The 26,232-nt window shown below is 34.5% G+C and overlaps 1 protein-coding gene across 2 annotated transcripts in view; it reads right to left on the bottom strand.

Annotated features, from left to right (window-relative positions):
* The window catches only part of CCSER1 (coiled-coil serine rich protein 1), an 843,785-nt gene that overhangs the window by 252,112 nt on the left and 565,441 nt on the right, over positions 1-26,232 (bottom strand). For both annotated transcript variants that reach the window (XM_049632119.1, XM_049632120.1), the window contains exon 8: positions 10,785-10,868. In XM_049632119.1, the coding sequence (XP_049488076.1) occupies positions 10,785-10,868 (84 nt within the window). The remainder of the gene's footprint in view (positions 1-10,784; positions 10,869-26,232) is intronic.

Here is a 26,232-nt window from a genome sequence, read left to right as displayed (position 1 = left end):
TTACCAAAGATAATTATAGTTTATCGATAGGTTTATATAGGTAATGAAAGACTTTTCCTCATGACATGGCAAACATTTGTTTACCAAACATTAGTTCTTGTTTTCCTGTGAATGGTCTTCCCACCCTTTGAAGCCCCAAACTCCATCCTCTCTCTTTCCCCTTTTCCTTAACATCGTGGCATATAAGCCTCTACTGCCTGTCTTTGACCCTCTAGTGTCTATATGAGGCTCCTGAACACAGGAAATTAAATTTGTCTTATTAATCTGTTTTATGCCAATTTAATTATTAGTCCAGCCAAAGAGCCTAGAAGGGAAGAAGAGAAATGTTTTTCTCTTCTACAGACTCTTCCTTTGTATTCCTTACAGAACTTAAAATAGTCCTAGTTATAGCTCAACAAGTTGGGAAATGCGATGATGCTAAATTATTAAAAAAAACATTTCTAGCCTAGTCATTCATGTTTTATTGATCAACGGAGTAAAATAATTGTCACATGATATCAAATAGTCACTAATGTCTGTTTGGATTAGTGGGTTTCCTCACTTTTGACAATTCCCTCAGTCTATATTTGATGGGCTTTGGTAGATTTATTCACAATATGAAATACATATATGTGAATATGTATATATTGTATTTATATACATTATATACACACAGAGATTTATTTAAGATCAGTGAAAAATATGTCTTCTTAGCTTTTATGTAAAATACTTAGATTTTTCTAAATCTCTTCATTGCTCTGATAATGCTAAGTCATGATTTTACAAGTGCTTTTAAAAAATGGGCTTCTATAGTGTCCTCACCCAGCCCCAAGGAGTGTCCATAAAAAAGGACATGGTAAAGAAATAACATTAAATGTGCCTGTAATGTCCCAAGCTCTTTCTGAGGAAAGCAACTGTACTCCCCTCTAAGACTGTGACAAGTTGCTGCAGGTGACAGATCTAATATGTTTTCCTATTTGTATCATAAAACTTGCTGTCCTGTCCGTCGGAGCTTTAATGGTACTACCAGCTAATCAATCAACAAACAAGAACCATTGTTTTATTATGATATTGACATGTAGCAAAGGAGAATTATGGTATCTTATTGCATAGAACTAGCCTCACTGCTTTATAATTTATACATTTTTATGTATTAGGGAAAAATATGTTCATGGAGTCAGGCTGACTTTGCTGCAAATCCTAACTCTATCACTTATTATGCAGACTTGAACAAATCAGTTAATCCCTCTGAATATCTGCTTTATTATAGATGAACCGGAAGTAATAATACATACTTCTTGATTTTATTATAAAAAGTAAAGTCACTAATAAACCAAAAGCATTCACTGGAGCACCTGCCAAGGAGTAAGAGCTCAGTAAATAATGGCTGTTATTAAAATGAACTGTTTATGCCTGTCTCCCTGATTTGAATGTTGGCTCTTTAAGAGAGACTATTCTGCTCCATCTTCTTAACCCTTGCTGGGATGTCGGAAGTTAGCCTGGCTTTCAAAAGCTTAAAGATAATCTTGTGAAGTAGAACATTATGCTATAATGCTTTATATTTATGTACCTATCTACACACATATACATAAACACATGCACACATACATACCAACACATATCTTCTCCTTCTGCATATTAACCCCCCTAGTAATTTGGGAACATGATTTGTAGCTCTGCCCCCCCCCCCCCCCAATTCTAAGTCTTTGGCTATCTTTATGTCTTGTTGACTACTTGAATAGTTTTATTTCATATGTTATTCTATGCACTGAAATCTTGATTGGTATAATAAAAGAAATAAGAATGCAGAGAAAACCAGGGGAGACTGGGTGGCTCAGTCTGTTGAGCCTGACTTTGGCTCAGGTCATGATCTCACAGTTAGTGGGTTCAAGTCCCACATTGGGCTCTGCATTGTCAGTGCCAAGCCTGCTTGGGATTGTCACTCTCCCCTCTCTCTCTGGCCCTCCCCTACTTGCACTTTCTGTCTCTCAAAATAAATAAATAAACTTAAAAAAAGAGTACAGAGAAAGCCACTAAGTTATATGACAACATAGCTTATAAGTGAAAAATATACAAAACATCCAAATTTATATATCAATTTAATTTCTGCCACATGCCTAAATTGGCCATAGTATGGCTTCATGCTGCTTTTAAAAAATATTTATGTCTTAAAGGTAAAACAATTTTATACTAGCACTTAAATTATACCACAATTATTTCCCTATATCCATGCCATACTGCAATATGACAACACTTCATGATAAAGACTTAAACAAATATGTACTATTGCCAAGGCAAGTGCAGTAGAATATTAAAGATTGTATCTTTTTGTCAGCTCTTCATCAGGTTACTAGAGTGTGTCAGGAATTGGAGGCTAATCCCCATTATGTATCACAGGATATTGCCTCATTCACACCATACAACTGTCTCACAGACCTGAAGAGGAATGTAATTACTGCTGCGATAAGCCTTTTCTGGAATATATGCAATTAATTCACCTGGAAAAAAAAGGAGTAGCCTGACACTTTAATAATGTTTAAGTATACCTAATCTATTTCTTTTCTGTTCCTAATGTTTCCTAAATATGAGAAAGAAAGAGGATTTGAAAGTACTTACAGCTGTCTGTTCTTATGTAAATCATCCATGGGCCTATAATATTCTATCTTAAAATGAGTGGTATGAAATAATACCCTAAGTTATAATAGAATGTAGAGCAAGTGGGGAATTACTTTTAAGATGAATTCAGGATATGATTTTCATGCAAAAAAGAATGTTTCTCTTATCAAGTAGGAATTATTCTGTTATTAAAGCTTCAAGGACATACAATTTTATTCAATTTGAATTCTGAATATGTTTTAAACCAAATCAAAATCATTCTCTTCAGATTCTTGATAAAGTGCTATTTAGCCGTATGTATTTCTTAGAGTCTTATTTTTAGCTCCTCCTTTATTATGCACAGTAACCTGATTATACATAATGCTTTACTTTCAGTTCTTCAATTGCCTTCAATTTTTCAAAATTCATCAGTTCTACAAGTGCCTTTTATACAGCTCCATACTTTGCTATTCAAGTATTAACAAATGAGCTGAGAGCTTGGTTTACATTTAAATAAAGCAAATGGGATTTCTTAAGAGACTGGAGGAAAATGGTTGTTTATATGTTTACTTACATTCAAGTAAGAATTTTCAATATTTGCTTTCAGTGAGAAAAAAAGGTTTAATAACACACTAACATATATGTGTATACACACACACACACACACACACACACCCATATATGTATGTATATATAGAGAGAGACAGATTCATATATATACTTATCTTATGTCATCTGTTTTTCAACTTAGTCTTTACACTGAAGGAAGAAGAAGTTTTCAAAACTCAGCTATGTACCTACCTTATTGGATATCTAGAACAGAGATAATTTTAAAAGTCCTATTTCTAGAAGAAAATCCTACTTTAAATAATCAAGACATAAAATGAGATTTAGTGATAGTCAGAAAAGAAACGCAGCTAGTTGAAAGGTGGTCATACAAAGCGTTGTAAATGTTATCATGCCATAAAGTAATGTCTTAATAAACATAATATTAAGATTTATGAATATTTTGCAAAAGGTATAATTTAGGCAACTTTTTTTTAAGGTTTATTTTTGAGAGAGAGCACAGAGCAGGAGGGACAGAAAGGGAGGATAACAGAGGATCTTCATGAAGCCAGCTCTCTGCTGACAGCAGAGCGCCTATGTGGGGCTCAAGTTTGCAAACTGTGAGATCATAACGTAAGATGAAACGGGATGCTCAACCAACTGAGCCCAGGTGCCCAAATTTAGGCAACTATTAAATCATGCCTGATGCAACTTTTTTGGTTAGTACCTTAGTTTTAAAACATTAAAACAAAACATACAAAAAAAAAGGAAACATACAATTTAAAATAAGTTCAGAACCAGCTATTAAAAGTCAGTAAAATACTTAATGTATGAACTAAAATATGTATCTTGTAGTTCTAACTTTATTTCTTTACATCTTAAATAAAAATACTGCAAATGGTTATATCAAATGACAGAACTGAAGTAACTCAAGATTCTTTCATCTTTATAACTATGCTTTCATTTCTTATTTTGAATTTATTGTTGAATACCTTAATATGTAGTACTACAGGGGTTAGAAACACAAATTGGGTTTAAAGATTCTGAACTGTTAATCTCTGTGCAAAGTTCTCCTTAACAGGAACTTCTCCCAATTAACCTTCATTTAAAAATACAATGTTATTAAGAGATGAGTAATAATGTGCTAATGGGAATTTTAAAAGTGTGATTAAAATGTAAACAACCTAACCTGAAGTTACTAAATTAGGATTCAGATCCATAAGAAAACAAACAAACAAACAAACAAAAACCCACATCATTCAGGGAGGAGACTTAGAACTGACATTTTTTAAATTGTTGGCCTATGGTAAATGCAAAATGCTTTTAGTCGGTTTTATTATTATTTTAAGTGCTTCCCAGTCAATGCCGCTCCTCACTCATTAGATTAGAAACGTGTGATGACTAAAATAACAGCTCTCACTACATTCTGACAAGTCTAAATGGTATGTGGTAAACATGAAGGCAACCACTGGAAGTATTTCTGTTTTGCCTTCCTTTGTTTTAATGAGGGATGTATTATAGCATACTTATTTTCAGACAGTTCATAAACTTTCTGGCCGAAGTCTTATTTATAGGTCACTTGTTGAAACTTGGCTTTTAAGTAGAAATATGCTTTTAAAGAAATATACCGTAAAAAGCAGAATCTGATGCTTTCTACTCAGATGGGCTGCAAAATGAACAAAAGTTTCTAAACGAAAGAATAAAATGATAGACATTATGCAAGTTTAGAGTCATAAATTACTGACAATTCACCTTTTTTAATGTGGTTACCCATGCAAATTCATTATTGACAAAGTAATAGGCATTTAAATTACTGGTAAAACATAATATTAAATGCATAGCATGGTGTACTGATCCTAATTAGGGCAATTAAATTTTACTATTTACAGTCTTAGGTCCAACTAAAGTTATTTTTACTTTTAAGTTATCTTCAACTTCTTTAAAAATATTTTTAATCAATCCATTAATAAATGCCAAACCCAATTTTTTCAATTTCTGAAATCGTATATAGGGTAAACTTTTCACCTATACTGTGAAACCATTTATAAAGTTTCTGAAGCCATTTATAAGATTAATAATCATTTAGAAGAAAGTATCCATTCTCCCCCCACCTCCCAAAACACAAGGCTACACTTCACCATCAATGTTTATGATAAATCTCTCAGATATATTTTAGGAACAAGAAGGTAATATTTACAATGTCCCTCAGTTTTATACTAGCAATAAAATTACATTGCAATCTTCAACGTGACCTTCACTTAATAGCTGAGAAAAAGAACCAAACTTTCTCATAAGTGGGAAAAATATTTATCTGTTTTATGTCACCAGTAGTCAAAGTTAAACCGAAAGTTAAAATAATTTATTTTAAATAACTTTTGTTATATTGATTCTGATTAGGTATTCTTACTTTTAGCCAATATGTTTAGACCTTTGGCCTTAACTTATACCAATGCATTAAATACCATGAAATCCCTAAATCTTTGTGCTGGTAGAAGAGTTCTATTTCTTTTTTTTTATTAAATTTTTTTATGTTTATTCATTTTTGAAAGACAGAGAGACAGAGCACAAGCATGGGTGGGGTGGAGAGAGAGGCGGACACAGAATCTGAAGCAGGCTCCAGGCTCTGAGTTGTCAGCACAGAGCCCCACACAGGGCTCGAACTCCCGAACCGAGAGATCATGACCTGAGCCGAAGTCAGATGCTCAACCGAGAGAACCATCCAGGTGCCCCAAGAGTTCTATTTCTAATATTGAAAAAGTTAAACATACTCTACACAATAAGTACAATTTATATTTAAATATATATCCAAATATCATTTAATTATTTTTTAAAAAAGACTTCCTATTGTTTCTGACTCTGAAAGTTTGTTCTTTTCCATGCTTTCAATTAATATCCTTATTAACAATAATTCTCAGTGAAGTACATGTCAGTTTTTCATCTTATTTCCTACTCTGAACCAGTAATTCCTAGCAGTCTTTAGTAATAATCTTGTCCAGGTTTTTGATTTTTATTCTCAGATGTGAGTTTTTGTCAACTAGACTCTTACAGAGAATTTTGATATGCAAAAACAGTAATATCATAACTAATGTCATTAAGTGGCTGTAGTGAACGAGTAGAATTCCATAAGACCTCTGATACCTTTACTTCCCTTTCAGACTAAATGATTGTATTCCCAAATTCATGTTGAAATCCTACCCCTTTGATGTGATGGTATTTGGGGTGGAGATTTGGGGAAGTGATTAGGATTAGATTAGGTCATAAAGGTAGGGCCTTATGGGATTGGTGCCTTTAGGATGGGATAATCCACATTGGGGATTAGGGTTTTAATTGATTAGCTTTGGGGAGGACACAATTCAACCCTAGCACTATTTTTCATCTTTCAAGTGAATAGATATTCAAAGAATTAGAGACCCTGTCATCAATACCCCATTTGAAGGAAACGTTCAGGAAAACTTTTTAAATTTTTTAACGTTTATTTATTTTTGAAAGACAGAGACAGAGCACAGTGAGGAGAAGAAAGAGAGGGAGACACAGAATCCCAAGCAGTCTCAAGGCTCTGAGCTGTCAGCACAGAGCCTGACGCAGGGCTCGAACTCATGAGTCATAAGATCATGACCTGAGCTGAAGTTGGATGCTTAACTGACTCAGCCACCCAGGCACCCTGGGAAAAGATTCTAACCAAACCATAAATGAATCAGAGACCATAGAAAAGAAAGATAAAAAGTTGAGAAAACAGTAATGTGTAATAAGTCTTATACTATGCACTATAATTAGGGATTTACAAATGTAAATCACAAATATTAAAATAAATATGTTTCAAAGGAAAACCACTAAAAGAACTGAAATCACTAAAAGTCTTCAAAGCTTTGCAAATTTCATGTATGTTTCCAGGGTAGGAAACAAATAAAAACATTAAGATTTCATTTGATGGGAGAATAGTCTCAAACTTGAAAAAGGAATTTCAAATGTTTGGTTAATTCCAATTTTTGTTTGTGAAAATATTTTATAATATCAATACAAGCTATTTTGATAATTTATTATCAACATAAAAGTATTATTTGCATAGCTCATGTCACATAGGTACAGCTAGCCAGTACCCTTCACATTACCTCATAGCAATGCAGAGAAGATTTTGTTGTATTATAAAGCACTTAGAAGTAAGTGTATGAACCAATTCTTTCCTGATTACCCATAACAAAAATTCCTGCCCAAAGAGTTTGTCTTCTCCAGTTAGTTGCCCTAACACTTCTACAACCACAGGACACTCTGGTATGCTGATATTTAATATTCTCTTGTACATCATACAATACATGCAAATAATTAGCTATTGAAAAAAAAAAAAAAACCAGTAAGTCTCACCAAGGTAAGTGATGCATACAAATTTCAGGGATAATAATTTAAGACATCTTGAAATTGTTCCCAAAAAGTACAAACCTCTTATTTTTGTTTTTCTTCTTCTTAAAGATAAACAGGAAGGAATAAATTCAGAGTATGATTACAAAATACATCCTTATTAGAAATGCAGTTAATAATGTGGATAATTTGCCCCAAAATCAATATATAATCTAAAATCAGAATTATTAGGTTTTCTTAGCATATTTATACTTTGCAAAATCTACTAACCCAGAAAAAAAAGTGAAGTTAAACCAACATAATTCTGAAATCACAGAGTAAAAATGCTATTTAAAATGTGTATTTAGTGCCTGAAAAAAATATATATAACTATGAAATATAACCATAAACATTAACATTTTGTGCTATGAACTAAATTGTGTCCCTCCCAAATTTGTGTATTAAAACCCTAATCCTAGTGTGATGGTATTTGGAAATGGGGGTCTTGGGAGATGCTTCAGTTTCAATGAGGTCATGAGGGTATATGTAGCTCTCATGATGGGTTCGTGCCCATATAAGAAAAAAGTTAGAACTCTCCTTCTTGTCCTCTCCATGCACATGCACTTAGCAAAGGCCATGTGAGTACAGAGTAGCCATCTGCAGCCAGGAAGAGAGCTCTCACCAGAACCCAACCATGTTAGCACCTTGATCTTGGACTTCTAGCCTCCAGGACTATGAGAAAATAAATTTTTTAAACCATACAGTCTATGGCGTTTTGTACAGCAGCTCTAGCAGCCTAAAATGCAATGCAAAGGACTATTTATGTAATGGTCAAAGGAGAAGCCCATCCATTCTACCGAACTTTTTTTTTCTTCATTCAAACTGGGTATCAACAGATAGACATTAAACCTATAACATACAATTTTATTGGGGATTATAATAACCCTGAAGCAATGGTTCTCAATTCGGGAAAATTTTGCCCCCAGAAGACATTTTGCAATGCTTTCTCTCTCTCCCTCTCTGTCTGCCCTTCCTCTGCTCTCTCTCTCTCTCGCTCCCTCAAAATAAGTAAATACATTTTTTTTAAAAAGTTACAAAAAATCTTTTTGAGAGAGAGAGAGCTCATGGGAGCAGGGAGAGGGCCAGAGGGAGCAAGAGAGAGACAGCAGGCTCCCAAGTAAGCTCCCAAGTAGGCTCCACACTCAGTGCAGAATCCTGAAGTAGGGCTTGATCCCACGACCCTGGGATCATGACCAGAGCCGTAATCAAGAGTCAAAAGCTCAACCAACTGAGACACCCAGGCACTCCTCTGAAATGTTTTCAAATTCTCAAAGGTAGGTAGGTAAAGTATAAAAGTAAAGTTTAATGTCCACCTTGTCAAAATGTCACAAGTTATTTGTTATCAGGATCACAAGTGTGCTAGGACTTAATTTTTAATGCATCCAAGTGGGTTGTATAGCTTTTATGTGGTTATACCCTTCCTCTATGCTCCAAATCCAGTTTTGATGATGCCCTTTTCTTTTCAGCAACATCTCTCCTTCTTTAAGTCCTTAAATCACTTACACACCTTCCTCTTCAGCTATAGTCCTCTTTAATAAAACAAACTTTGTTTTCGGAAGTTAACATTTTCTTATTTAAATATCCAAGATGGTTATGCAAACTACATAGCATAAAAATGGAACAAAAACAAAAACAAAACTCTTGCAAGTCATTTTACTAAATCAGCCAACAGAAGACTTTCTTTCTCAGATGCAGGGGCATTACATTACTTTAAGTATAATGATGTAATATTAGCTTTAGGAGTAATCATTTTCTTTCTCATTCCACTCAACAAATGAAGGTCTGATGTCTTGTATATGTTTTAAATTTAATCACAACTAATGTTAAGGGGAAAAAATGAATACTTCTTTCTGAGCTAATCCACCAAGAATAAGCATTCTGACAAAGGGAATAGATTTTCTGTTGTGTTAAAACTGATGATTATTTGCATCCATTAGTATCTACATGATTTTCATTCAACTTAAATATTTTTTTGTCTACCACATAAACAAAGCTTGGTCACATAACATGTACCTCTGGAGTTATGTTAACTACAGAAATGTTTTCCTAATGTAATAAAATAAATTTACAGTAAATCTATTACTTATTTAGAAAAGGTAATTCCAAGTAACATAAGACATGTTCCTTTTGTCTGTAGTACTATTAGTATTTTAAATACTGGTTTATAGGTTTTCTAAAGCAACAATAATAAGCTCATGAGGCCAATAACCAGCATCAAGTCAATCATAACACAGTCCCAATAAAGGTCAGGTTTCAGTTAAAACATTATCTGTTGTCAAGAACCAATAAAATATGCTCTAAATCTGTCCCCTATTTCACTAATATGTTGAGAATTCTCAGAAGCTTGATGGTCTATAAAATCTGTTTTGTCATTTAATTGTATCAAATAATTAGGTAATATATCATTGTTAATGTAGTCAACTCTGACATCATCCTAAAGAATATAATTGGCTAGGATTTGTTTTTTCATCTTGATAACGAGTCAGGCTCTTTTATTGTTTAATACTTCCTCATTTTACTGGTATTATTAAGAACTTTTGATGAATTAAAATTCCTTTCTCATTCCTCTCTTTTTCATTCTTATTTTACAGATCATTTTTTATTAAATTCAGAGTAAATTTTATGGCAAAATATTGTTAATATACATATATAAGTTGAAAACACATGTTTAAGTAATGCACACTGATGTTCTTGTTACCTACCAAATATATTTTCGGGTTATGAAAGTTTAACTTAATAAATTTTGTATAATGTTGCATTTTAAAACCCCTGAAAATATCAATAAACTTTAATATTTTGTGTAATTTTACATAATATAGATATCACATTAACAAAAATTAGGTTAATACATTTTTGGCAGCTTTATGAAAATAAAAAGTACAATCTATTTTTGTTTAAGATTTTTGAGTACTTTGCTTCATATTACATGATCATATCTCTAGGAGGAGCAGTATGAAGTTAAATCACACACTTTACAAAATAAAATATGACCTTAGTCTTTACAATTTTTGATAGAGAAAACTAAAATGTCTAATCTTGGTTTAGTGATCTGTTTCTGGAATTATACAAAGTTTAGTATAGATTAGAGACCATTCTATTTTTCAGATTTTCAAATCCTCACATCTGTAAGACTATAAAATTGATAATTAATCCGATTGAAGCATTAACAGTTTATACATAATATTATTGTTAACAAAAAAGTTGTTGGAGGGTTTATAGCAAATAACCTTGCAAGGAAAGTATGTTTGTGGGCCAATATTTTTATCACTTACCAGCTCTTCCTGAAGTTGGCAAATGAGTTCATCCCGCTCTTTCAGCTGCAGCTTCAGCATTGAGCATTCATCTTTCATTATATCCTATAAAAACATCAAAGAGACAGCATAATAGGCTTAGCCATTTCACTTTGCTCTTGATAAGGAAAGTCAGCTTCACACAGTGGGAGATAATTGCATATGACTAATGAAACTCAAATTTTCTACAGTCTGGTATTTTTCATAATATATTCTAAGTTGCAAGATAAACAAGCTAATGCATCTGAAGATATTATTCTATATAATATACACAGGTATGTTTTTTTAATCAGTCTTTTTCTTTAATATCCATTTGTCCATTTTGTTGCCTAAGACAAACCAGTGAGTCATCCTAAAGTCTTTCCTCCCATTCTTGTGCATACATAATGAGTAGAAAAATGGCTATCCTCTAAAAGAGATACTTTTACCTATAATTTGTTCCCCTGCTATAATTAAATATTAATTCCCAAACCAGTTACCAAGTTATGGTCTTTATCTTTGATGGTGTCTCTATAATACTTGTCCCTTTCACTAGAGCACTATCTTTGGGCATTTTCTTCTCACTGTGTGTGTATGCTCAGCCACAGCCTCTATGTACACAATACATACACATCCGTGGCCTATATTACTCTATGCCTATATTACTTCTAACTCTCTAATACAAATACTTAATCTAGACACATGTACCTTCCAAGCCTCAACTCATAAATAAAACTATTTACTGAGCATATACTCAGCATTGTCCCATAGACATTCCAGGGTAACATTCGTCTCATCATTTTCCTCTACCTGAAAACTTGACTTCTACTTACTTCTCACATGTTTCTATTTCCTAAAATAAGCAGGAAGCCATCCTATACTCTTAGTTTTTACTCACTCTGGCCAAATCTGATACCAAAGTCTTTAATCTCTATTTCCTTGATATTTCTTAGATGCACTCTTCTCTATCTTCATTGACTTACTCAAGGTGTCCATTGTTTCTTTCTGGCTTAATGCAGTGAATTTCTGAACCGATTTTTCTATCACCTTCCCTATCTGCTAGAGATATTTTCCTAAATGGCAATAAATTACATCCCTTCTTATTTAATAGCTAATCACCTCTTTCAGGAAAATAAAGAAGTCAAACACTCTTTAGCATAGTATATAGTGCCTTTCGTTATCTGCTACTTGCTTATTTCTGGAGCTTCAAAGTTTTTCATTTCCAACTTTCTTAGAACCATTGATCATTCCTACAGAACTGAAATACAAAATGTTTTATGTATCCTGCTTTACCCATACACAGGTCTGGACTATAAAGTCTTCTACACATGGCACCTCTCTATTCCCCACAATATCTTGTGCTTTTAGAGACATTTCAAACATTGCTCCTTATTCCACTAGAAAGCTTCCCCTTGTTGGCTAAGACACCCCTTGAGAGTAAGGGCATGTTCCATAGCATCTAAAACATATGTCATTTCATGCAATATTAATACTTCCAGCGTTGTTTGCTTGTTCCCCAGCCTCATTGGGCTTTTTGCCTCCTCCACTTCATCAGATAGGCTATTTCATTAGCACCAAACACTGTAACTGATGTGCAATTACTCAAATACACATTTCCTTTCCATAAAATTACCAAATAAGAAATGTTTACATTAGGGGAATTCCCATTTCTTCTGAATCCGTTAACCTTATCTGAACTGACAAGGAGGAAAACAGCTAATGGCTTAGAAAAAATAGTACTTGTTCATTCTGGTTTTCATGATGTTAATAATTTGTACTTCCTCTAAACTAAGTAATAAACAAACGTATGATTTGAATTGACTAATATCTCCTTTCATCTGCTTGCAACCAGCTTGCCTGGGAGATGCTCATTACCTCTGTACCTTTCCTTTTGCACTATGCCTATTTCTTCCCTAAATCACAGGTTTTCATGGATAGAGTTTACACACATTGTTTTTAATACATATTTTAACAGATTTTAAATATTAACGAAAAGATGGCTTAGCTTGCCTCACAGCACAAAGGTAAAAACAGCAAACTTAAGAGGAAGGTAAGAGAATAATCAAGCTTCTTAGAATCAGAGATGTAGAATCAAATTCGTGGTACTTCAACTAAGTAGTCCTGTGACTGTGCTAGTAACTTTTCTGTGGAGGTTGAAGATAACATCAGATGATAAACTACCTGATGGCAAAAACTGCATTGTATTAGTACTTATGTTCCCAAAGTCTTGCATAAGATCTCACTTAAGAAAAAGAACTCTCAACATAAAATAAAATGTTGTCACGAGTGAATTCTCCAGGAGACAAATACTGAGGTGTGGTTAAGGTTTATTTATAATAAAAAGGTCCATTAGAGAGTAAACCCACATAAAAAGAAGAATCAGACTTGGCTAGGGAGGAAGTTGGACCAAGACCCATACCTGACAAACCTCTGCCATCTAAACGAAGAGGTCCAGAGCCAAGGTTGCCTGTTAGAGGAATCCTGTGTTGAGAGAATGTAGGCAGGCTCTTGTACCACTCCCTGTTCAGTCACTGGGGGCTCATGAAGGAGAACTAAATGTCCCCACCACTATATGGTCAACTAATCTTCAACAAAGCAGGAAAGTGTATCCAATGGAAAAAGTCTCTTCAACAAATGGTGTTGGGAAAACTGGACAGCAACTTGCAGAAGAATGAAACTGGACCAATTTCTTACACCATACACAAAAGTAAATTCAAAATGGATGAAAGACCTAAATGTGAGATAGGAAACCATCAAAATCCTAGAGGACAATACAGGCAGCAACCTCTTTGGCCTCAGTCACAGCAACTTCTTACTAGACATGTTGCCAAAGGCAAGGGAAACAAGCAAAAGTGAACTACTGGAACATCATCAAGATAAAACCTTCTGCACAGCAGAGGAAACAATCAATGAAACTAAAAGGCAGCCTATGGAACAGGAGAAGATATCTGCAAACAACATATCTGACAAAGGGTTAGTATCCAAAATCTATAAAGAACCTACCAAACTCAACATCCATAAAACAAATAATCCAGTGAAGAAATGGGCAGAAGACATGAATAGACATTTGTCCAAAGAAGACATCCAGATGGCTAACAGACACATGAAAAGATGCTCCACATCACTCATCATCAGGGAGATACAAATCAAAACCATGATGAGATACCACCTCATACCTATCAGAATTGTTAAAAGTAACAACACAAGAAACAAGAAATGCTGGCGAGGATGTGGATAAAGGGGAGCTCTCTTACACTCTTGATGAGAATGCAAACTGGTACAGCCACTCTGGTAAACAGTAGAGAGGTTCCTCAGAAAGCTAAACAGAACTACTCTACGACCCAGCAGTTGTACTACTAGGTATTTACCTAAAGGATACAAAAATACTACTTCGAACAGGCACATGCACACCAATATTTATAGCAGCATTATCAACAGTAGCCAAATTATGGAAACAGTCCAAATGTCCATCAATTCATGAATGATTAAAAAAGAAGCAGTGCATATATTCAATGGAAGATTACTAAGCCATCAAAAAGAATGAAATGTTGTTATTTGCAATGACATGGATAGAGCTAGAATGTATTTTGCTAAGCAAAATAAGTCAGTCAGGGAAAGACAATACCATATGATTTCACTTACATGTGGAATTTAAGAAACAAAACAGATGAATATGGGGGACAGAAAAAAAAAGAGAAGCAAACATAAGAGATTCGTAACGATGGAGAACAAACTGAGGATTGATGAACAGGAGAGGGTGGGGATGGGCTAAATGGGTGATGGGTTAAAAAGGGTACTTGTGTTGAGCACTGGGTGCTATCTATAGGAGAATAATCACTAAATTCTACTCCTTGAAACCAATATTACACTCTATGTTAACTAACTAGAATTTCAATAAAAATTTGGAGAAAAATAAAAAGAGAGAACTAGATCTCAGCTGCTGTTACTCATTCATTGTCTCAGGTCATCCAGAGATGAGACTGACTTCAGCTAGAGAGCTGAGGCAGGCCCTAAAGGCAGGAGCTAACAGCCAGAGGCAGTCAGCTAACTGTAGGATTTGCACTTACTTCAGGAAGTGGTCCTTTACTGAAAGAGGATCTGGGCATCTGCCTGAATCTACTACAATTGTATTTTTTTTGTAGATTAATTATCAGTAATATTTTTGTATATTAATTGTTTTATTAATTAATTTAAAATGGAAGATTTGTCAATATTGTGACTAATAGAATTGCAGAAAAAAATGGTTTTCCAAAAAAATGCTCACTTTATATAATTCTCAGATGTTTTTTCCCCCTGGGAAACTTTTTCAAGAAGTTCACAATCTCAGAGCTTTAAATCAGATAGGTGATAATATATCATTTGCATTTACTTATGGAATAACACATTAAATATTTATCATATGTTATCAGAAGCCAACTTTTATAAAAGCCTTCACTATGAATGACTGTGCAAATGAATCTTAGTTATCTAGACTTTCATTCTTATTTGTTATATATACATGTGCCAATAGTCACATAAGTATTTGCTTAACAAACAAAATAAAAAGTCCTTGAACACACCTACTCTTAGGGGAAAACTAATAGCAATATTTCCTCAATATTCTCACTGTATTTGCAAATTTGTGGAATGTATTTGGCAGGATGATCTACTGAGTTAGAAATCATATTGATTGTAGAATTAGCTGGATTTTAATATTCTTGATTTTTCAAAAGAGGTTATTTCATTAACCTGTAGGCTAATGTAACCAGTTTAAGCTTGTGTTTATTTAAATGTATATTTCTCATTCATAAACTATATGCTTTAATAATTATGACATCTTCTGTTTCTCATTCAAGCATAATTAATTTTTAGGACTATAATTCAATTCCATTATTTCTAAATTCAGTAATTATTTATAAATGTGAAACTCATAGTGTGGTAGATTAAAGATGGCTACAAATCATTTTTTTTACTATTCCTACTGAAAGATGGAAGCCAATGCCCTCTCCTTGGATCTGGACTGGTTTTGTTGTTTGACCAATGAATACTGCTGAATTAAGTCCACATGACTTTCAAGACTAGATAAGGTCAGCTTCCAGGACTGCTCAGTTAGAATGCTCCTTTGTCAGGTTATTTCCTTGCAGAAAGAAACTAACCTAGCCATGCTAAAAAGTAAAAACACATGTACTTCTGTTAACAGCCCCCTATCAGCTTCAAAAAGACACCCAGCTTTAATTGCCAGCCATCAGAGTGAGCCATCTTGCACATCTAGCCCAGCGGAGTCTTCAGGTGACTGAAGCTCACAACCAATTGTCTAACTTAAATTACTCCCAAATTCCTGACTTGCAAAATCATAAAAAAATAAGATTATCATTTTAAGCCATTAATTTTTGGATGATTTGTTATAGATACCACAAGCACATGTGGATAAACTCTGAATTATAATTAGAATTAGAATAAATTATGGCTCATTATAGTTGTATAAAAATGTATGCAGCTAATTTTGAAATATTTTGTGATTTAATTTATGATTTTTGTGATTTAAAGTTATAGTTTAAATAGTGTAATTTTCACATAGCTCATTTTATGCATGAAATGAACATTTATGTCATCATTGCATAAGTTACTAGAGAATCAGACATATAGATATAAAAACAGCTTACAAATTATCTTATTCTTGTACTTTTATATGATAAATTTGGAAAGTCACAGCCAGATACATAGATATTTGGGTAATTTGTCCCAAATTCAGTTAGCTGACTCTAGTACCATACATCCTATAATTTATTTTTGCCTAGAATTAGAATCAACTCATTGTTTTAGACTATTGTATAAACAAATTAAGTACCAAAAAATAAAAGGCAAGTAGAATCTGTAAATCACTTTGAAAATGATCTTATGCTAAAATTATAAATATAGATTTAAAAAATCACATAATTTCTAACTCATAAACCTCACATAATTCCTCAAGTAAAATCATTAATGTAATTCTTGGCTACTAGTTACAAAAACACGTCAAAATTCGTATTGAATCATCATGACTCTTTCTATTTATAGACCTCTGGTCTTCTCTCTGAAGGGCTTTATGATTTACAACTTATTTCCTAATTCTTATAAATAAAAAGGTCAAAAGATTTTTTAAAAAATAAAGGAAACAGACAACTCTATCAGAGTAAAAAGGGACAAAATGCTATGAGTAAGTGGAAAAAGAGAAGAAATAAATAGGAATATGGTAGGAGCCAACAGCAGGGTAGAGGTTAGAAAACACAAAAATGTGTAATAACCAACAATGTATTTTGCAGCTCTACCAAAATAACTGACCTCAAATGATTCTTATGTTTTTTTAAAGGATTTTAAATCATTTTTTAAAATTAATTAATTTGGGGGGGGGGGAGTGTGTGTGTGTTGGGGGGGGGGGGGGCCCCTTTGCGGGGGGGGGGGGGCAGAGAGGGAGAGAGAGAGAATCCCAAGTAGGCTCCTTGCTGTCAGCACAGAGCCTCATATAGGTCCTGAACCCACAAGCTGTGAGACCATGACCTTAGCTGAAATCCAGAGTCAGACACTAACCGACTGAGCCACCCAAGTGCCCCTGATTCTTGGGTTAACTGAGTTCTAAAGCAGCATACTACCTGTAATATCTGAATAACTAGTGAAATAAAGCAGTGTAGGTACATAATCATCTAAACAGGACCATAAGAGGAACTGTTTTTAAATACTGAAAACAAAGTGAGGTGACCAACTCTTGGTTTCAGCTCAAGTCATGATCTCACAGTTTGAGTTCAGGCCCACATCAGGCTCTGTGCTGGGAGCATGGAGCCTACTTGGGATTCTCTCTCTCCCTCTCTCTCTGCCCCTCCCCTGCTCATGCTGTGTCCATCTCCCTCTAATAAACAAACAAATAAATAAAGCCAATAAAAACACCACTCTAATTTTTTATTATTTAGTTTAAAGTATACCAAAACATTGGTTTGTGAGCATAAGTCATTCCAGAAACAATCTTATAATCTAAAGCACTTTGAAGCAAATTTCAAGAACCATTGGCTCAGTTGTGATCATGTGACATTTAGTGTCATGTACTACTCGTATTGTAAGACGTTGCTCGTTTATCAAGTAAAAATTTATTAGGAATGTTGGCTTGTCGTGCAGAACACTCACCAAACAAGTTACTTGAAATCTAAGGTTTTACCATAATTGAAAAAAATCATAAATCATTTCGGTATCAGTAATTGCTAAATGATGAAAAAGTTTGTTTTTACATTCAATTGAAAAGATTCTAGATTTGACTTTATACAGTCACTTAAGAGATGAACTAACATTTCATTGATTTATAGTGTTTTTTTCCTAAATATTGTTTTCATAGAAATATAAAAATAGAAAAGGCATAGTAGGTGTTCAAAGTGAATATCTTAGAAATGTATTTTTTAACATATACAAATCAGGAAACAGCATTATCCATTGACACAGTGGTATATTGGCTGTGATTTTCAAGCAATCAAAGAAAAGGCTCCTTGGATATTGGCATAATCTTTTCATTTGGAAGTCTACTCTTAGGAAATCTTAAGATTTCCTAATGATCTTTATCACTCAAAAGATAATGATGACTATATCTGATATTTGTATAGGGGCTTTATAACTTGTAAAACACTTTAATTTACAGAATTTCTTTTTGCTATCAGAATATTTCTTGACCAGTTATTGGACAAAAATCATACATTTCTATGATAAGTAAGGGCTTTAGGCATAAAAATGAAGCAGAAAAAGCAATTGCAGCAAAGGTCAAACAAAAGGAAACCATTAATAATAATACTAAGACCCTTAAGCTGTGCTCAATAACCTCTCAACAAAATTCATTGTAATCCTACATTTTTTGGAATCCTTAAAAAATTAGACTCACTGAGAAATGTGCTGAGATGTTAAAATAGTTCTATGAGACAATGGGCTTGTCATTTCTAAGTTCTTAATAGTCCTATTAGGTTCACTTTCTTGCATTAATTACAGCCCATTGACAAGTCCTTGAGACAGGCAGAGTGGCCTTCCTCTAGGAACTCAGCTGCCTCCAGGATGAGACTTTGCTAAGGGCAAAAGGCAATCTTAGCTTAACATTATCCCAACCTTCCAGGATTCTGTAAGTCTACTTTAACATACAAAAATTCCTTTGGAAACCCCCTTTATCTCTACCAGCCAAATATATGTTAGCAATCATCCTCCAAGCATATGGCCCACTAATATACATCTGAATGGTCTCCTGACTAAAGTTTTATTAAACAATAATAAATTATCATTTCCTAACAATCTAGCCTCCTCAAGGTCCTGGAAACCTTGCTTCGAAAATTGCTTACAGACTTAAGCTACCCTCACCCCCTCCCAACTTAAAAGTATATAATCGGGGCACCTGGGTGGCTCAGTGGGTTGAGTGTCTGACTTCGGCTCAGGTCATGATCTCATGGTTCCTGAGTTTGAGCCCCACATTGGGCTCTGTGCCAACTGCTCGGAGCCTGGAGCCTGCTTCAGATTCTGTCTCCCTCTCTCTCTCTGCCCCTCCTCCACTCACCCTCTGTCTTTCTCTGTCTCTCAAAAATAAATAAACATTAAAAATTTTTTTTAAGTATATAATCAGTCACCAGTGAAATCCTAGTGCAGCTCTTTCACCCATGATTCCTGTCCCTGTGCTTTAATAAAACCACTTTTTGCAACAAAAACATCTCAAGAATTCTTTCTTGACCATTTGGTCTGAACCCCAACATTTCCACGTTAATGATCCTTATAAAAACTATTCAAAGTTTTCACTATTTGCTATTTGTTTCATCCAGGAAATTTTTGATTAAAAGTAAAATTAAAAACAAACATTTGTGTTTCATTTTCTAAAGACTTCTTAAAGTGATTGTATTTTGTAGGCATAAAGATTAAAAAAAAAGTTTCCTAGCATCATAGAATAAGTTAGTAGGCATGACCAATTAGTTTCCTGATCTGCTAAATCCGTGGATTTCATCAAAATCAATTATGAACTATACTTAAGACATAAATAAATGTCTTATAAACTCATCAGCAATCATCTTCTCAAAAAAGAAAGCCAACAAGTGGTAAAGTAATATTAATTTATATTGCCCCATTGAACTTGCTTGATACAAAATTCTTGGGGGAAAAATATCCTTAGGAGATCTTAAGATTTTCTGATATCAGCATTTTTTTCCCTCACAGAAGACAGACATAATTGTTACATTATACCTGTATTTTTTAAATAAGGTAGGTGATTGTGACCCTTCCCACAATGTAGACTTTACAAGAAAGAAAACTGAAATGGGTTAGAAATATGCTGTTAAACATTCCTGCTATGAAGTCACACTTGCTTCCTTTTCATGTTTTAAATAAGAAATAGGGAACCTCTTATCCCTGAACATCCTGAATGAAGTAAGAGAATTACGTTTGAACACAACTATAAGATTAGTTTCTGAGAAGGAAAAGTAATCAAAGACAGCAAACACATGCCATTCCCCACCTAGAAGTGTCTAACAAAGTTGTGTTATTTTTGTTTTGTTTAAATGCTATCCTGACCCAGTTTTGAGGCTTTGGTTAGAGGACATTTAGTTAGATACCCTTCTTGAACAACTAATTAAGTCCATATTCCAAATACTTCTCTTATTGGGCCCTCACATTTCAGGGTCATTACATACCAGCCCTACCGAATGAGGTACCAGGTAACTAGGGATAGCCTCTGGGGCCTCTTTCCCCAGAGTTCTTGAAATTATTGAAATTAACCAATCCTCAGAGAGCCCTAGACATCTAGCTAACCCCATGCTGTTTGCCATACATAAATTGGCCCCTACAGCTGAAGTTTGCTGTTACTCTGCAGCCTGAGGGCAACTTCCTGCATGGTCCTGTTTAGAGGCCTTCTCTCCTTGGGAAGTGTAAGTAATGGAGATCTGCATTTCAGGAGTGTCAGTGTGTGGTGTCTCTCCATTAAAAGAATCTTTAAATCTCATAAAACACAGTGCCTGCAGGGCATGCTGCAGGTAGTGGGCACCATTCTGCCATTCTCCCAGGACAAAGGAACTGAGCCAGCTCCTGGGCCCTGGTCATTTATATGCCCTTCAGACAGAGAGGAAGGGCAGTGGGAATAAAATCAATATATTATATCCTGCTTTATAGAGTGCTGAATTGTGACAATAATGAAGAATACAGAATAAGTAATGTTTTAGGATGTTTTTCAAGGATTCTAGCAGACTTGTAGAAGTCTGGGGAGGAGAAAAAGCAGAAAGCTAGGAATTGTGCATAATGTGACTCAATTTAAGCAGTGGTTTCAGGCAGTCTGGGAGGTCAGGAAATTAAGTTGCAAAAAAGCAATGAATATTAGCTGATGCTACAGATCACAGCTACAAAATATAAATCTGTATTGGACAGTAAAGAAAGGAAATAAGGTCATGCTTTGTTCTTTTTTAGAGCACTAATGGATAGCAACAGCATACACAGTGGTATCTTCAAATACTCATTATATGTACATTGTAAAACAGGAATCTTTGAAGATGGCATATACATGAATTTGGAATAAGTAGCTTTTCAATTTATGAAATAGATATACTTTTGAATGCCTGCTTATGTAGTGAATGTCTGAATACTGTGCCCAACTATATAATTAACTTCCATGATAAAACAAAAATTTTGGCTTTAAGATTCTATAAATTAAAGTTAAGAGGACTGAGAAGTTTTAGGTTATCATTAAACAACACTAAACTATCCTAAGAACTATTATCTAATAAAGGGAAAAAAAAAACTATCAATCGAACAGTGTTTTTCCTGTTACCTGTTGCTATCTCTCTTTCAGTATAGAGAAGATTGTATTTGAGTGTTGTGTCACAGTTTAGCTGTGTGACCTGGCACAAATCAATTACTGATAACAAAACTACAATTAGTTGAAATTCTGAAATAATCCCAAATGTTTTGCATACATCATCAGTGGATACTCACCTTTTTACCAGGAAGGTGGTATTAAGCACATTTTTCAAGGTCTTAGCAATTTCCTATACCATAGAACTAAAAAACAATGACCAAAATAAATCCAAGCCTGCATTAACACAAAACCACTGTATCTCAGTAGTAGTATGCACTACTTTGGAGAGCTTCAATTTTCTTCATAAAAGGAGGTTCATGGTATGCATTTTTTCCCACAATGATCATCCAAGTACGTATAAGGGAAACAGCCACAATTAGGCATAGTAGGTAGACTGTCTAAAACAGCACCCCCAAATTTGTCCTGCTCTTATCTCTAGGATCTATGAATATGGTATCACTCAGGTGGTTATTATGTTCAATAGTACAATTGACCTTAAAATAGGGAAATGATCTGGGTGGGCCCAGTCATATGAAGCAGAAGTCGGATATATTTCAAGCGTGGTAAGGATTTGACTCACTATGTTTTGATAATTGAAAGGGCTGTGTGAGAAGGGATATCAGAAGGAGATGAGAGAAACAGCCAGCAAAGAAATGGAACCTCAAACCTTCAATGTCAAGGAAGTGAATTCTTCCAAAATCAGGGATGGACTAGAAAGACCTCCTAAGCTCCTGATTAGAACAGCTGAATGAGACCTTAATTTCAGCTTTGTGAGACTCTGATAAAAGACTTGTGTTTTTTTTTTTTAAGTCAGCAAGTTACATACACAAATACAGAGACTAAGGTAATAGAATTAGAGAAACCTTTCTTGAGAAAAAAAAAAAAATATCTAACCAGAATCTCAATGTTCAGAAGAATTAGTAAATGATTAAAGAAATGGAAACATTTTCCAAGTAAATGCAGGACCATGGGAATTTCTGGAGTCAAAGGAAACCACTGCAAGAACTCAGGGAACAAGTATTTCAATACAATAGTGTGGAGAGATATACATTAGCAAGAAGATACAAATGAGGACCAAATCACAAAAGACATTTGTGCCATAATAATAAGTTGTTTTATTCAGAAGGCTTTAATGTATCAATAAAGAATTTTCATCCATGGAATGGTATGATCAGATTTACTTTTATGCAGCTTACAGTAAGTACACTATGGAGGATGTGCTGGATGAGACCAAGACCAGAGATAGGAGGCTGATTTAATAATCTGGGAAAGAAACTATTAGTACTTAAACTAAGATGTGGGGAGCAACTGGGTGGTTCAGTCAGTTAAGCACTGAACTTCAGTTCAGGTCATGATCTCACTGTTCATGACTAAGTGCCCATCATCCCCTCTGCTGTCAGCACAGAGCCCGCTTTGGATCCTCTGTCTCCCTCTCTCTGCTCCTTCCCTGATCATTCACTCTATCTTTCTCTAAATAAATAAATAAATAAATAAATAAATAAATAAGCTAATAATAAATAAACTAAAATGGGTCTGTGGGAGTAGATTTGACAGCTTTTTAGAAGGTGGGCTCTACCAGATATGGGTGGCATAGGAGGGGAAAATGAGAGAAGAAAGAGTAAAGAATGATATAAAGTATCTGGCAGGTCTAATGGGGTTCACCCTTACGTTCACCGCAAGTGCCATTCACTCCTGTTGAGAGCAAATCTAATTTGAGGTGGAAGAATTTCAGATGAAGAAAATATAATGAGTTTAGTTTTAATGTCCCTTGTAATAGCCAACTGAAGAAATATAGTATGAACTATTGATGTAGGAAGGTACATCTTCTACCTTCAGAAGAAAGGTATCTGGTCAGGGAGTGAAGATTTGGGAATCACTGGAATATTGATGTAGTGGAAAATCAACAGCTGAAAGATGAAAAGAAGTGACTTTGGGAAACAAACAACCAAACAAACAAAACCTGAAAATGAACAGGTTGAAAACAAGAACAGCATGGTGCCACGATAGCCACGGCAGGGACTAACTTTAAGAAAGAGAGTGAGATCAATGGTGTTAGGTGCAACAGAGATAAAGTAAAGGAAGGGCTTATCAAAAAGTAAGTCGTTATTGACTTTAACAAAGCAGTTCCACGTGATGTGTTAGAAGCAGAATTCAGATTACAGTGGCTCAGAAGTTAACTGAAGATGTAGGAGAAGTAAGGAATTACCAACTATATAATTTTCAAAATATAACCTCATTCCAAGAAATGAGGAATAGTAGCTAATAGGATTGAGATGGTGTGTGTGTGTGTGCGTGTGTGTGTGGGTGTGTGCATGTGTATGTGTCCATGTGTGTGTGATGGAAAAGCTTCAACAGGTTTAAAGACTGATGAAAATGATTCAGTAAGCAAGGAGAAGTTAAAAATACAAGGGTAAGAAGGAATAATTAAGGGAAGGAAGTCCTTCAAGTGTTAAGAAATGAGATTCACTACATAGAAGGAGGTATGAGCTTCCCATAGGCAGAGAAGTATCCATGAACATAAGGAAATGAAATAATCTTTTGTTGATAGTGCTTCAATGATAAAGGATTCTCTTTCTAAACAACTTTATGCAACACACTGCTAAGGATTGAATGTGTCCCCTCAAAATTCATATGTTGAAGTACTAATGCCTAGTACCTCAGAACGTGACCTTGTTTGGAAATGGAGTCACTGCAGATGTAACTGGTTAAGATCAGAAAATACTAGAATAGGGTAAGACCCTACTCCAACATGACTGACGTCTATAAAAAGGAGGAATTTGGACACAGAGATGCGTACAAGGAGAACACCACGTAAAGACTGGAGTTATGTTGTCACAAACCAAGGAACTACTAGAAGCTACGAGAGAGAGACCTGGAACAGATCCTTCCCTAGCAACTTCAAGGAAAATACAGCCTTGCTGACACTTTGGTCTCAGAATTCTAGCTTTCAGAACTGAGATAATACATTTCTGTTGTTTGAGCTATTCAGTTAGTGGTACTTTGTTACAGTAACCCTAAGAAATCAACACATAGACATAACGTAGTTTTCAATTGCTACACCTTCTTACAGATTATATAAAAGTAATTGAGTTTATATATAATTTTTTTAATAATTAACCAATGAGCAAATAGAAGGAAGTAGGAAAGGATGGAACAAAGAGAGTACATAAATCATGACCTTTCTCTACCATGTCTCTTAACTTCAAAGTTCTCCAAATGCTCACTTTTATTTCTAACATACGATAGTATTTGAAATGGAGGGGCGGTTAGCATATCTAATATAACAGGAGTTCTTTGTTCCTTCAGGTTATGAACATAAAGTACTCTTATCTTTGCATATTTAGTCACTGCTTGATTTCTGAGCAAGTGTAGAGGTGTAGATGTCTATTAAGTCTGTATCTGTAGCAGGAGTTCACACTCAATCATTCAAGTGAACAGCAGGGCTTATTGTTATGGACTTTTAGGCAGAACACTAGGGAGACACCACCACATAATTAGGAGGCACCACCACATTCTGGCAACTTGACACTGATCAAAATGTCTTAGACAAGTTAGTCTCATCAAAGTCAAATTTGCTTTGACCGCTAATCAGTATGTGATGAAGCTCGTGGAGATACAATTGTTCAAATTCCTTTTCACATATAATAAAAATTTGGTAAGAATAATACCATCTACAGTCATCAAGGAAAACATAAATAAATGCCTCAATATCCACACCCCATCCTCATTCCATCCAAGCCCTGCTAGTTGAAAAGAAAAAAAAAAAAAAGAAGAAAGAAAAAAGACAACTCTGACAACTAAAAATTAGTGGCCAAACCACAGACACGTATCATTATAATGTCAAAATATATAAGGCAACCGTAAGTATGCAACAATGAAAGAATTGTTATTATATGATGGTAAATCTACCCAATGAAATAATGCAATTTTGAAAAAGGATGGTTGCACAGTCTATATGGTAACAAGAAAAAAACATTTCTAAATTTAAACCTAAATTTTAAATTACACCTAAATATTTATTCAAAGATACTTAGCAATCACATAACCTGCTGAGTCAACAGCACATGCGGTATGTTCAAAAGAAAATATTCCAAAAAAAGGAAATTCCAAACAGCCAGAGATTTTCACTTGCATACCACGAACATAATTACTAGAACGCATAGTTCACACAATAATTTTTACTATTGCACTAATCTCTTCCATCGGTTTCCCTGATGCACTTTAGCAGTTCTCCCATGTGTCCTACCACCCTTGCTTAAGGCCATGCGTCCTTCTTCCAGCCCTGCTTCCCTTCTGCTTCTGATAAAACGCTTGAGAATATACCTGATAAGGAACTCCCCCATCAGAGGGTAAAGAGGAAAAGAACTTAAGTAAAGACCCAAATTATTTTTAATGAATACAGAAAAAGGTAACTTTTGGAAAAAAATTATATAAATACTCTCCCCCAGCCTCACAAACTTAAAACTACGTGAATATTTATTTACTAGACACCAAAAACATGGAGTAAAAAGACATGCTGTCTTTGAATCCTTTTGATTCCAAGTCCTCTTTACACATAAGAAAGCAATAAAAGTTTTGTTAATTAAGCTTAAGACAGTATACAAAAGCTGTTCAAAAAGATGTTATTGTAAATCTATTAAAATGTTA

This window comes from Panthera uncia, chromosome B1 (genome assembly GCF_023721935.1).
Source record: "Panthera uncia isolate 11264 chromosome B1, Puncia_PCG_1.0, whole genome shotgun sequence".
Classification (NCBI taxonomy): domain Eukaryota; kingdom Metazoa; phylum Chordata; class Mammalia; order Carnivora; family Felidae; genus Panthera; species Panthera uncia.
The sequence above is the reverse complement of the archived record's forward strand: the minus strand, read 5'-3'. Positions and strand labels throughout refer to the sequence as shown.